Below are 14,065 nucleotides of genomic sequence, written 5' to 3'. Positions count from 1 at the left end.
TTACGCATCAGCCCCTCAGGGCTGACAGACCCATCCTCACTCGCAATGCTGCTAGACACTGGAACCACACTCGCATGTGCTGCCGGACACTGGAATTCAATTTCGTAGTGGCTCTAAGGCCCTTCCCCGGCAGACTGTTGGAAGCAAATCACCTTCTACAAAGTACTACATATGGGGATTTTAAAAATGCCTTTATGTTGGTGTCTTGGCAATGCAATACGTTTGTGTGCTTCATGTTTTCCTACATAATTTCCCATAGAAAGCTCCTGATCTCAACTTGCTAAGTTGAGCTGCCACTAAACTTCTCCAGATGGAAGAAATCAATTTATACTTTAAGCAGCATAATTTTCATGGAACTGGCCAGTTCAAAGCAGCATTGAGAGAAGTTTGGGAAATATTATTTTGTTGCCTCTAGGTTAGGGAATTATGCATGAGAGTTGAAAAAAAACAAGATACATCACAAAAAGGAAAATTAAGTTTAGTTTTCATCTGAAGTATACTTTTAGATAAAATCATGGACTGGTGTTCTGATGCCGACAACATTACCATGTTATACTCCCCTCTAGTGACCTATTGCCATAAATTGTAAAACCTTTCATCGAGTTACAGCACAGAAACAGGTTATTCAGCCCAACCAGTCTATGCTCCACACGAGCCTCCTCCCTCCCTCCCTACTTCATCTAACCTTTTCCAGGTAACCTTCTATTCCTTTCTCCCTCATGTGCTTATCTAGCTTCCCCTTAAAAGCATCTATGCTATTTGCCTCAAATACTCCTTGTGGTAGCACGTTCCACATTCTTACCACTCTGAGTAAAGAAGTTTCTCCTTAATGCCCTACTGGATTTATTAGCGACAATTTTATATTTATGACCTCTAGTTTTGGACTCCCCCACAAGTGGAAACATTTTCTCACCATCTACCCTATCATTATCTTAAAGACTTCTATCAGGTCACCCCTCAGGCTTTTATTTTCTAGAGGGGAAAAAAAAGAGTTCCGGCCTGTTCAGCCTTTCCTGATAAGTATATCCTTTCAGTTCCGATGTCATCCTTGTGAATCCTTTTTTCATCCTCTCCAATGCCTCGATACTCTTTTTATAATATGGAGACCAGAACTGTACCCAATACTCCCATGTGGTCTAACCAAGGTTCTATACAAGTTTAACATAACTTCTTTGCTTTTCAATTCTATCCTTCTAGAAATGAACCCTTGTGCTTGATTTGCCTTTTTTATGACTTTATTAACCTGTGTCACTACTTTTAGAGATTTGTGTATCTGTATCTCTGGATCCCTTTGCTCCTCTATCCCATTTAGTCTCTCATTATCCAAGGAGTATGTGGCCCCCTTGTTCTTCCTACCAAAATGTACCACCTAGCACTTATCCATATTGAAAATCATTTGCCAATTACACGCCCATTAATGTCTTCTTGCATCATTTTGACACATTCTTCTTTTGTATCAACTACAACCCCCAATTTGGTGTTGTCTGCAAATTTTGAAATTGTATTTCCGATTCCCGAATCCAAATCGTTAATGTAAATCATGAACCACAGTGTCAACACCACTTACCACCTTTGGCCAGTCTGAGTAACTACCCTTAACCGCCACTCTCTGTTTTCTGTTTTGTGGCCAGCTTGCTATCCATTCTGCTACCTGTCCCCTGACTCCACATGCTCTGACCTTACCCATGAGTCTACAGTATTGTACCTTACAGTATAGTTACAGTGGAGCAAACTTTACTTGATCCTATTTTTGAGCTAGAGTAGTGCTACAGAGAACATTAAATGTCTGTTTTCATAATCAATTTTGCAAGCAATGACTTAAAAGGCAAAATGTCTTAAATGACTTAAACATAATCAAGAACCAATTAGTTACATGTGAACTGACTGTCAGACTTTTCAACCATGGGCATCACATACAACTGTGTCCTCATCTTTCATCGCGGCCTGCTGGATAACAAAATGAGGTGGAAATCCTGGCTGTTATTTCTCCTCTCTAGCTCAGTACCACACCAGATGGTGCATTCACCCATAAAACCATTATGACAATGCTTTTAATGCTATATTTATAGGGATTGCAAATCTAATTTTTAGCTGATTAAGCTCCATGAGAAAGTTAAATTGTTCAGCTATGTCCAAATCCATTGTGGCCAATCAGAGATCTGTTCCATTCAATATTAAAAATATATATTTGGGAGGAGGGTGCAGCTACACCAATAGTGGCTACTTAAATTGCTGCTGCTTACTGGAAGTAATCAGTCTGGATAGAATAAACCTTATTTGAAATAGGACTCCCCTATCAATGGCATTTAAGTGGCATGACTTTAGATTTATTTTCTCTTCTAATGTCTTGAATTATATTGTTGATTGCTACTTTGCATTGGCTAAATATGTTGAGCATCAAGTTTACTAAAACTCCTCGGTCTCTTTCAACTTCATCCTTAGCTATTTCAATACTAATCATGAAGTATGTCGATTGTCCGTTTTATTTTCTACCTGCACTTATCAGCATTTTATTTACCATTGTTCAGTCCACTCTAATAGGTTCATTGCGCCCAATACAGCTAGCTGTGCCACAAATGTCCAGCCTCACTGAGGCTTCCCCTCCTGTCACTGCACACAAAAACGTAAGCAGCATCTCAGAAAACAAAATCGATTGTAAAGTACTAGTAGTCAATAAAATTACAACCTACGTTGAAAAAAAACAGGCCACGCGATTAGACGATCCTGATCTCGTTATTTTGATCGCTTCAATCACATGGTATTAACGAAGATCTTTTGTTTTAAACCGACATTTATAAACTCAGTATCTTGCTCAAACAGCGCTCAAATATGAAAGATATTATCGTTATTGTTACGTTACTGAAAATGAGACTGTCCAGACAAACCACTTTCCCGAAAACCTCAACCCGTGCACTTTCCCACTCACGTTGCCATAGTTTGCGGTGCGGTGCGGTGCGACCCTTACCGTCCTGTTCAACCACTTTTAGTTCCGCGAGTAAAGAGAAGTAGTAAAATAGAACGCGTCAAGTGAGAGTCACTCCGGGGAAAAAAACATTAAGCTGGGCGCTAATCAGCAGCCGCGGATCACATGATTATTACTAACAAAACATTTTTAAAAAAATCAGTTTTCTTTCAATACAAAACACTCCCTGTCATTAAAGGGCCGTTTAATGGTGTAACACAGGAAGGAAATGCTGCAGGGAACAAACACAAATTCATAGGTCGGGGATGCGGAAATCAAAAGAAAATAATAAAATCAACAGAGTTTTACCATGGTTAAATCGTTGCCGATAAAAATAAATAGTATATTGTTTATATACAAATGTAATTGCGGTGACCTAACCGCTATGGCGAACGTGCGTCGTAGAGATATTATACCTGATAGGTTTTACCTTCAGATGTTTCGCATTTGGATGAGTCCAGAGCCCGCGCGATTCCTTGTGTTTTTGAATCGTGTCGCGCTCGTTTTCTGTTGCTGTTTTTTTCCGGGTTGGTTTTTTGTTGCTGGGCGCTTGTTTTAGTTCGCACCCCCGGTATTCCCAGGACGAAGGTAAAAAATGTTAATTAGTGTCGACTTTTTTGGGGGGGAAATATTTATACTGTCATTCTTATGTGCAATTTATTATTTTATAGGATAGGGGGTAGGATTTGGGACGATCCAAACGCCTTGGGACGTTTTACTACGTTAAAGGCGCCATATAAATGCAAGTAGTTGTTGTGGAAGAACAGGGAAATGGAATCAGAGCAGGTCATGCCGGAGCTCTGCTGATAACTCCAGTAAGGAATCTTACAACACCAGGTTATAGTCCAACAATTTTATTTTAAAATCACAAGCTTTCGGAGATTATCTCCTTCGTCAGGTGAGTCACTTTTCAGAGGGGCACAACTAATAAACACCTTCGACTCCTTGGGGAATAGATCGGTCAGTTATGTTAAGTGAAAAGCCAAGTTTTAGGTGCGATCCTTCATCAACTGCAAACTAAAACGTAAGCAAATGTAAGCAATCTTACAACACTAGGTTATAGTCCAACAGTTTTATTTGAAAATCACAAGCTTTCGGAGCTTACCTCCTTCGTCAGGTGAGTGAGGTAAGCTCAGAACATAAGCAAGCATTCTAGTAATGTGGAAAAATAAAGAGAAAGGGAGATGGGGGTGAACCAAATGCTGATGAGGCGACTGCTTTACTAGGTACCTCTGGGTTGCTGGAGATTGGCATGCGACGAAAAAAGATTATGGGTTTTGGCAGCACTGCAGAGGGGTAGACTGGGCTTCAACAGAACTGGGAGCTGGATTGAGGGCTTTGGCTCGTAGGAGAGGGGTGCGATGCTGGGGTTTAATAAGACCACATGTGGTTTCTCTGGATCTTTTCAAAAGGGTGCCTGGGCAGTGGGAGCGCTTGGGAGTATTGCAATGGTATGGTAATGGGGGCGTGGGGATGTCCAGGTCTGGTAGAATTGGGAAGTAAATCCCCGTGTCTGGCAGACTAGGAGGGTGGTCCTGGGTTTTGACAGCACAGGGCAAGGAATCGCTGCTCCTTTTCCCCAGTCTCATACCCACCAGTCGCTTGCAACCTACTACTGCAAGACCCCACTGCCTCCCCATCCACTGTTTTCCGTTCTACCTCCCACTCCTGCATTATCCCCTTCATGTCACTGGCTGGAACGAGAGAGCAGTGAGCATGGTGAGAGGGTAATAGGATGTTGGTTAGTCAGAGGGGAGCTGGGGGAAGGTAGGTAGATGAAACTGTGACGAGAGAGGTCTGTCAGTGTTTGAAAGGGAAAATTGGCATAAAAACATAAGAAATAGGATCAGGAGTAGGCCATTCACCCACCTCGAGCCTGCTCCGCCATTCAATCAGATCATGGCTGATCTTTGACCTCAATTCCACTTGCCCGCCCGATCCCCATGTCCCTTGATTCCCCTAGAGTCCAAAAATCTATCCATCTCAGCCTTGAATATATTCAATGACTCAGCATCCACAGCCATCTGGAGTAGAGAATTCCAAAAATTCACAACCCTCTGCGTGATGAAATTCCTCCTCATCTCAGTCTTGAATGGCCGTCCCCTTATCCTGCAACTATGCCCAATAGTTCTAGACCCTCCAGCCAGGGGAAACAATCTAAACTGTCAAGCCCCCTCAATCTTATATGTTTCAATGAGATCACCTCTCATTCTTCTAAACTCCAGAGAATATAGGAGTAAAAGTTTCAGAAATATTGGAAATATTTCAGAAATTTTAGAAATATTTCAGAAATAATAAACAGAAGGCTATGCATGTAGCGGATCTAGTCTTGTTGTTAGGACTGAAATGTGGAACTGTGATCCCAGGAAAAGGGTCTAGGTGAACCTCATCTAAAGAATGCAGCATTCATTTAGCAAATTTGAAAGGAGATAATCAGGAACACTTGTACGGCAAGGTGGGTATGAGGCACAAATTTATATTTCTATGGTAGTTACCGTTTCTCTCATTAGCTGAGACAGCAAAGGGCTAAGTACCTCAATTGCGCTGCATATAAGTGGAATCAAAGGTCAGGCAAACCCCTTGGTATCTTGAGAGGTGGAAGCTGGGCCTTTCAGATATTGCCAGACACTAGGAGGGTAAATTGGGTTTGGAATCTCTAAAAGAGCTATCAACCTCTCTAAATTGAAGCAATGCTGTAAAAACAACTCTCGAGGGAGGGGCAAAAAGAGACTGGCAACTCGTTCTGAGATAGTGCCTCTTGTAGCAGAGAGGCATTCACAGAAGTTTTGGAACTGTTTGCCTGCCTACTGCCTACTAGTTGAGATGACTAGCATAGCTGCATTTAAGGGGAAGCTAGATAAACACATGAAGGAGAAAGGAATAGCAGTTAGGGTTAATGAAGTAGGAGTGAGGAGGCTCGTGTGGAGCATAAACACTGGCATCGACCTGTTGGGTCACATGGCCTCTCTACGCTGTACATTCTATGTACTTGGTCAGGGGTTCCTGAAAGAGGAGAGAAAATAATGGCTCAGAATTTGCTGGATTGGGGCATCTCACGACGTACCCTGTTAGACTTGTTCCTGCACGCTTCAGTTCAAAATTTTTTTGCCCTGTTAAGTTGCTGGAAGTGCGAGCTGATAATGGCGCAGCGAGGGCAATGGGGCATCTGGGACCTTGGTGAATTACGGGCCCAACAGAATATCCCCAAAGCAATGCGATTAAAGGATTGAGAAATAAACAGAGGAAGGACTGAAAAGGAGGGTGAATTAGGGTGGGTGATTTCAATGTCAAATCAGGGACAGAAAGAGAAATAAAAAGAGGGGAAAAAAGATTGGATTAAGAGAGAGAAAAAAGAGACGGATCAATGAGATTTAGAAAAAAAATTAAAAATTTGAAATTTTTTAAATCTCTCAACAATACCTGAAGGAATGACACTGTTCACAAATTGTTCACTTTCTGGGCCAGAGAGGTTGATTAGCAGTCATTAACAATTATCACGTCGTTAAAAGGGTATTTATGCTATTAATTACTAGACATAACTTTCTGTGGCAAGTTTAATGGGCAATTAATGTGCAAATGCAGCAACTTCATGAAACTCATGGGAAGGTTATGTGCGAGATGCCATTTTTGCGAAGCTAACGGCAGAGTGGTGCAAATCGGCCAGCAGCTTGTGGTGATCCCCAATTCAAGGAGTATATGTTCCTTGCCACAAGTTGCTGGCTGATTTGTACATTAATATCAGCGTGCATTGTTCACATGCCGTTATTTTTTCAGCAAATTCCAGCCCAAAAAAACAGTTTCCGCTTGCGGATTTCATGTTTTACTCTGAAGTACAAATAATAAATCTTTGGAATTATTGTTGTAATACCAAAGTTCTGGCAGCGAATGGTGCTATTGCACTGTGTAATTATTCTTGTTTTGTAAGAATCTAAAAGCTATTTTTGTACATTTTAATTTGCTCCCTTCAGGAAGGGAGAGGTGAAAAGGGATTTTTGTAATCTTCGACAAAGATTGTGTAGAGAAACAGAAAAACTTTGGTTAAGGTATAGGTAAAATAATTTGAACAAACTTGTGTAACACCTTGTAATGGGTACATTAATTTAATATTTTCTGCTGCAGTGCATTTTTACAAGTTTTTGGAAATTAGTTCTGTTTTTGGCAATAATAAATACAAAATACTCTATGTACAATTTAATGCATATTTCAACAACACTTACATTTATATACGCCTTCAAAATACAAGATGCTCCAAGATGCTTTACAAGGGAATAATAAAGGGAACTGACTTTGATCAAAGTAAGTGAGGTTAGGAGTGTTGACTGAAGGCTAGATCATAAGGACTTAGAGAGGTTTCTAAGGGAGGGCAGGGAAGTCAAGAGGTTGAGGGATTTAGTGAAGCAACTGAAAGCTCTGATACAAATAGTGGGGTGAAGGGAGAAGCGATGCACAGGCGGCTGGAGTTGAGGATTAGAGGATGTTGGAGGAGTTTGCAGAGGTAGTGAGGTGCAAAGCCATGGGGAAATTTGAAATTATGGATTTTGAACTGGACTGGTGGAATTTAAACAAGAGTGGGAGAGTTGGGCATAGATTGGCTCTAGAACTTTGAGAAGAAAGGGAGATTAGAGATACAACAGATGGATTGAGAGAAAGAAAGACTTTCAGGACCTCGGGGTGTCCCAAAGTGCTTTACAACCTATGAAGTACTTTCGAAATGTAGTTGCTGTTGTAATGTGGGAAACGTGGCAGCCAATTTGCGCATAGCAAGGTCCCCCAAAGACTGATGAGATAATGACCAGTTAATCTGTTTAGTGATGGCCAGGGCACCAGGGAGAACTCCTCTGCTCTCCTTCGAATAGTGTTATGGGATCGTTTGCGTCCACCTGAAAGGGAAGACTGGGCTGCGATTTAAGGTCTCATCCGAAAGACGGCACCTCCAACAGTGCAGCACTCCCTTAATACTGCACTGAAATGTCAGCCCAGGCTATTTTTTAAAAATTCATTCATGGGATGTGGGCATCGCTAGCAAGGCCAGCATTTATTGCCCATCCCTAATTGCCCTTGAGAAGGTGGTAGTGAGCCGCCTTCTTGAACCGCTGCAGTCCATGTGGTGAAGGTTCTCCCACAGTGCTGTTAGGAAGGGAGTTCCAGGATTTTGACTTAGCGACGAAGAAGGAACAGGGATATATTTCCAAGCCAGGATGGTGTGTGACTTGGACTGGAACGTGCGGATGGTGTTATTCCCATGTGCCTGCTGCCCTTGTCCTTCCAGGTGGGAGAGGTCGCGGGTTTGGGAGGTGCTGCCGAAGAAGCCTTGGCGAGTTGCTGCAGTGCATCCTGTGGATGGTACACACTGCAGCCATGGTGCACCGGTGGTGAAGGGAGTGAATGTTTAGGGTGGTGGATGAAGTGCCAATCAGATGGGCTGCTTTGTCCTGGATGGTGTCGAGCTTCTTGAGTGTTGTTGGAGCTGCACTCATCCAGGCAAGTGGAGAGTATTCCATCACACTCCTGACTTGTACCTTGTAGATGGTGGAAAGGCTTTGGGGAGTCTAGGAGGTGAGTCGCTCACCGCAGAATACCCAGCCTCTGACCTGTTCTTGTAGCCACAGCATGAATGTGGCTGGTCCAGTTAAGTTTCTGGTCAATAGTGACCCCCCAGGATGTTGATGGTGGGGGATTCGGCGATGGTAATGCCGTTGAATGTCAAGGGTAGGTGGTTAGACTTACTCTTGTTGGAGATGGTCATTGCCTGGCACTTGTCTGGTGTGAATATTACTAGTCACTTATCAGCCCAAGCCCAGATGTTGCCCAGGTCTTGCTGCATGTGGGCACGGACTGCTTCATTATTTGAGGGGTTGCGAATGGAACTGAACACTGTGCAATTATCAGCGACCATCCCCATTTCTGACCTTATGATGGAGGGAAGGTCATTGATGAAGCAGCTGAAGATGGTTGGGCCAAGGACACTGCCCTGAGGAACTCCTGTGCTGGAGAACTCGGAACTATTGTGGTTGAGTCTCTGGTGTGGTACTTGAACCCACAACCTTCTGACTCAGTTGAGAATGCTACCATTGAGCCATGGCTTTTTTTAGTGCCTTTAGATGACTATGGTCTTGAAGGTGGAGGGAAAGGGATCCGTTGACCATGTCAGCTGCTACAGGGGCCAGGAAGGGTTGTTGAGTGGTTAGGAGTGGAGTGGGGAGGGAATCACGGGATCAGCAGGTAGGTCTTTTGGAAAAGATGAGGAAAGAGTGAGGATGTAGATGGTTGAGAAACTATAAAGTGACGACAGTTCAGGGCTGGGGTGGTAGGGGGAGAGGAAGGGGTGGTTGGGGGAGAGGAAGGAGTGGAAGTAGCAGAGTCAGCTGACAAGATGCTCTCAATCTCAGAGACAAAGAAATCCATGAGCTGCTGGCAGTTGAAATTGGAGGTCAGGATGGAGAAGCCAAAAGATGGTTTGCTATGGAGAAGAGGACTCTAAGGTTGTCCCTGTCCTCGCATGATGGTTTTGGCAGAGGCGAGTGATGCGCAGTTGAGCTTGACATGATCAAGTCAAATCTGGTTATTGATGACTAGGCCAGTTGGATGTCAGGTATGCTGAGTTTGCTCTTCTTAGACTGAGGGTGCGAAGATGGGAGCTGTACAAGATGGAGCAATGGGTGGGAGTGTGAGATTTGGCTGGGATAGACTGAGTACATAAAAGAAAGAACATCCATTTATATAGCACCTTTCGTGACCTCAGAACATCCCAAAGCACTTCACAGTTTTTGAAGTGCTTTTGAAGGGTAGTATCATCGGGAATCGTGGCAGCAAATTTCTGCAGAGCAAGGTCCAACAAACGCCAATGAGATAAATGACCAGATATTCTTTTAGTGATGTTGGGTGAGGGATAAATATTGGCCAGGACATGGAGAACTCCCCTGCTCTTCGAAGATTACCATGGGATCATTTTGTTCCACCTGATAGGGCAGTTGGGGCCTCGGTTTAAAATCTTATTCAAAGGACGGCACCTCTGATAGTGCAGCACTCCCTCAGTACTGCATTGAAGTGTCAGCTTAGATTATGTGCTCAAATCTCTGGAATGAGATTTAAACCCATGACCTTCTGACTTAGATTGTGAGAGTGCTACCACTAAGCCAAAGCAGACACCTAAATTCATTATTCCAGTGCTGCTTCTGCTGTTGGATTTTATTTTTAAAGAAACATTCCTTTCAGATTATCCAGAATAATACAATCTTGTATCATTTTAATATAGTAAAACTGATGGACAAAGGGCTGCATCAGATTTATGAAGATGAGATCCATTCTCTCCAGGAAGAGATTAGAATCTTGGAGCAACAGTCCAAAGACAGTCAAATTTATTCTGAAGCGTTTGTGAAAACCATGTAAGTGACAAGAAGTCAAATTACAAAAGCATTTCTTCATTTGAATCAAAAGAAAGTCAAATGTTAGTTTATTTTCTTAGTTCAATTTGTATATTTCATGAATTTGCAATGTACAACATCAGATCATTTATGTAAACATAATCAAAAAGATATGCCTAATAGGATGCTGGGAGTAGGTTGTATGGTCTGAGTTGCTAAATGGTTTAGGGAGACAAATTAAAAATAAGAAAGGGAATAGAAAAGATGTGTATAATATAAAGACGGATAAAGCTCTCTCAAATGTCATATTAAGTACGACAATAAAGTGGAATTGTTTGCTAATATTTCCCCATTAGTGTACCGATCTCTTTATCTAGTATTTTTAAACAGTGAGTGATCTCAACATTCCATTGGAACTATACCTATAGGTGTGCTGTCAGCATAATGTTACATTATGTAAAATTAGGTGACAGGCTGCCCACTCCCCAACTCTCTTCCCCACCACGCACCCCCGCTCCACCCCCCGACTATCCCCTCCCACTATTCTCTCACCCCACTATACTTCCACCCATCGCTGGCCCCTCTACCCCCCCACCTCCCACGCTGGCCCCTCTTCCCCCCCACCTCCCACGCTGGCCCCTCTACCCCCCACCTCCCACGCTGGCCCCTCTACCCCCCACCTCCCATGCTGGCCCCCCTACCCCCCCCCCCCACCTCCCACGCTGGCCCCCCTACCCCCCCCCCCACCTCCCACGCTGGCCCCTCTACCCCCCACCTCCCACGCTGGCCCCTCTACCCTCCCACCTCCCACGCTGGCCCCTCTACCCTCCCACCTCCCACGCTGGCCCCTCTACCCTCCCACGCTGGCCCCTCGACCCCCCCACGCTGGCCCCTCTGCGCGCCCCCACGCTGGCCCCTCTGCGCGCCCCCACGCTGGCCCCTCTGCGCGCCCCCACGCTGGCCCCTCTGCGCGCCCCCACGCTGGCCCCTCTGCGCGCCCCCACGCTGGCCCCTCTGCGCGCGCCCCACGCTGGCCCCTCTGCGCGCGCCCCACGCTGGCCCCTCTGCGCGCGCCCCACGCTGGCCCCTCTGCGCGCGCCCCACGCTGGCCCCTCTGCGCGCGCCCCACGCTGGCCCCTCTGCGCGCGCCCCACGCTGGCCCCTCTGCGCGCGCCCCACGCTGGCCCCTCTGCGCGCGCCCCACGCTGGCCCCTCTGCGCGCGCCCCACGCTGGCCCCTCTGCGCGCGCCCCACGCTGGCCCCTCTGCGCGCGCCCCACGCTGGCCCCTCTGCGCGCGCCCCACGCTGGCCCCTCTGCGCGCGCCCCACGCTGGCCCCTCTGCGCGCGCCCCCCCCCCACACCCCCTCTGTGGGCCCCCCACCCCTCGCCGGACCCGCTCTGCGAGCCCCCCACCTTATATATCTCCTATCCACTACCCCCCCCCCCCCCCCCCTTTCATTTATATTATTTCTTTTTAATTTTTTCTTTAGGGATATGCAAAGAGAAAAATTCAATGTGCAAAATCCTGAATCGTGGAAATGTTCGAGTACTGATCTGGAAGCACAGCTTGAACAGGCTGAATCTCAGATTGCGTTCCTAAGCCAGTTAACCGGTATTGGCTTCAGTCATTGCACCATAACAACAGTGGGGAAAAGTAAGTTTGTGAATACTTAATTTCCAGAAGATACACTCCAGAAGGTGATTACCCCATGGGTGTGAGAGGAGTTGCGAGGCAGCGTGGAGTAAGTGAATGACTATTTGCATAGAGCATAAGGAGATGGGAGGAACAGTACAGGAAAATTCTGCAGGTCTTGATTTGTCCAATAGGTGTACAGTTCTTGACACTTATGATGAGACAATGACAGAGGCACAGGGTAGGATAACTTTGAGCAACAGTGTCACCATAGAACAAGAGATTACCCACGGGGAAAAGAGTCCCACTGTCCATGAGGGTCAGCAATGGAGGATTCCAGGATTTGGAGGTTGCAAATGTGTTGCCTCCTTGGTGTCAGTTCATGGGGCATAACTGAGCAGGTAGAAAAAATTTGGAAAAGGAGGAAAAACAGTCAAATATGGTTCATGTTGAATCGGTGACCTGGAACAGATTAGGAAGGAGGTCTTGTGGAGGGTATTTGAGGAGTTGGGCTCTACATTGTAGTTTGATACCTCAAAGGTAACAATCTCAGGATAACTCCTGGTGCTGTGCATTGGACCAGTTAGATTAGATGCATTAATGCATAACAATAGAGATGGTGTGGAAGGGAACGTTTGATTTATAATTCTGGGTAAAGGAAGCTGATCAGGTGGCTTCATCAAAACTGGGATTGGTGCCAATGTTTTTGCAGAGAGGATAAATAGGACAGTGGGGGATGGATTTAAATTGGTACGATGGAGGAAGGGATAAAAATGAAATGCGATGAAGGATAGATATCGTATTAAGGTGCATATATATGAATGTTGGGATTCATAACAACTCAACTGAACCTGAGGAGTTGTTGTGATAACTGGGGACTCCGATCCAATAAGAATCTCAGAATCATGTTTTAAAAACCCCCAGTGATATAGATGAATACAACAGGTATCTCTGACCCATCGAGCAGTCTTAGAGTCTTAGAGTTATACAGCACGGATAGAGGCCCTTCAGCCCATCGTGTCCGCGCCGGCCATCAAGCCCTGTCTACTCTAATCCCATATTCCAGCATTTGGTCCGTAGCCTTGTATGCTATGGCATTTCAAGTACTCATCCAAATGCTTCTTGAATGTTGAGGGTTCCTGCCTCCACAACCCTTTCAGGCAGTGAGTTCCAGACTCCAACCACCCTCTGGGTGAAAAAGTTCTTTCTCAAATCCCCTCTAAACCTCCCGCCTTTTACCTTGAATCTATGCCCCCTTGTTATAGAACCCTCAACGAAGGGAAAAAGCTCCTTAGTATCCATCCTATCTGTGCCCCTCATAATTTTGTACACCTCAATCATGTCCCCCCTCAGCCTCCTCTGCTCCAAGGAAAACAAACCCAATCTTCCCAGTCTCTCTTCATAGCTGAAGCGCTCCAGCCCTGGTAACATCCTGGTGAATCTCCTCTGCACCCTCTCCAAAGCGATCACATCCTTCCTGTAGTGTGGCGACCAGAACTGCACACAGTACTCCAGCTGTGGCCTAACCAGTGTTTTATACAGCTCCATCATAACCTCCTTGCTCTTATATTCTATGCCTCGGCTAATAAAGGCAAGTATCCCATATGCCTTCTTTACCACCTTATCTACCTGTTCCGCCGCCTTCAGGGATCTGTGAACGTGCACACCAAGATCCCTCTGACCCTCTGTCTTGCCTAGGGTCCTCCCATTCATTGTGTATTCCCTTGCCTTGTTAGTCCCTCCAAAGTGCATCACCTCGCACTTTTCCGGGTTAAATTCCATTTGCCACTGTTCTGCCCATCTGACCAACCCATCTATATCGTCCTGCAGACTGAGGCTATCCTCCTCGCTATTTACCACCCTACCAATTTTTGTATCATCAGCGAACTTACTGATCATACCTTTTACATTCATATCCAAGTTGTTAATGTAGACCACAAACAGCAAGGGACCCAGCACCGATCCTTGTGGTACCCCACTGGCCACAGGCTTCCAGTCACAAAAACAACCTTCGACCATCACCCTCTGCCTTCTGCCACTAAGCCAGTTTTGTATCCAAAGTGCCAAGGCACCCTGGATTCCATGGGCTCGTACCTTCTTGACCA

General features: G+C 45.3%; 2 protein-coding genes across 4 annotated transcripts in view; one reads left to right on the top strand and one right to left on the bottom strand.

Annotated features, from left to right (window-relative positions):
- Window positions 1-3,123, bottom strand: part of nol8 (nucleolar protein 8) — a 51,984-nt gene extending 48,861 nt beyond the window's left edge. Inside the window, exon 1 of one of the 3 annotated variants that reach the window (XM_067998624.1) lies at window positions 2,927-3,123. The gene's annotated coding sequence lies outside the window, so the exon portion shown is untranslated. Of the gene's footprint in view, window positions 1-2,690 lie in introns of all 3 variants that reach the window. The other 2 variants (XM_067998625.1, XM_067998623.1) reach the window with 2 other exon arrangements.
- Window positions 3,124-3,386: 263 nt separating this feature from the next.
- Window positions 3,387-14,065, top strand: part of cenpp (centromere protein P) — a 246,823-nt gene continuing 236,144 nt past the window's right edge. Inside the window, exons 1-3 of the mRNA XM_067998622.1 lie at window positions 3,387-3,550; window positions 10,218-10,347; window positions 11,818-11,981. Of these exons, the coding sequence (XP_067854723.1) occupies window positions 10,226-10,347; window positions 11,818-11,981 (286 nt within the window). The 5' untranslated portion in view covers window positions 3,387-3,550; window positions 10,218-10,225. The remainder of the gene's footprint in view (window positions 3,551-10,217; window positions 10,348-11,817; window positions 11,982-14,065) is intronic.

The sequence above is a fragment of the Heptranchias perlo genome, chromosome 17, assembly GCF_035084215.1.
Source record: "Heptranchias perlo isolate sHepPer1 chromosome 17, sHepPer1.hap1, whole genome shotgun sequence".
NCBI lineage: Eukaryota > Metazoa > Chordata > Chondrichthyes > Hexanchiformes > Hexanchidae > Heptranchias > Heptranchias perlo.
This window is presented reverse-complemented; position numbering and strand designations above follow the sequence as displayed.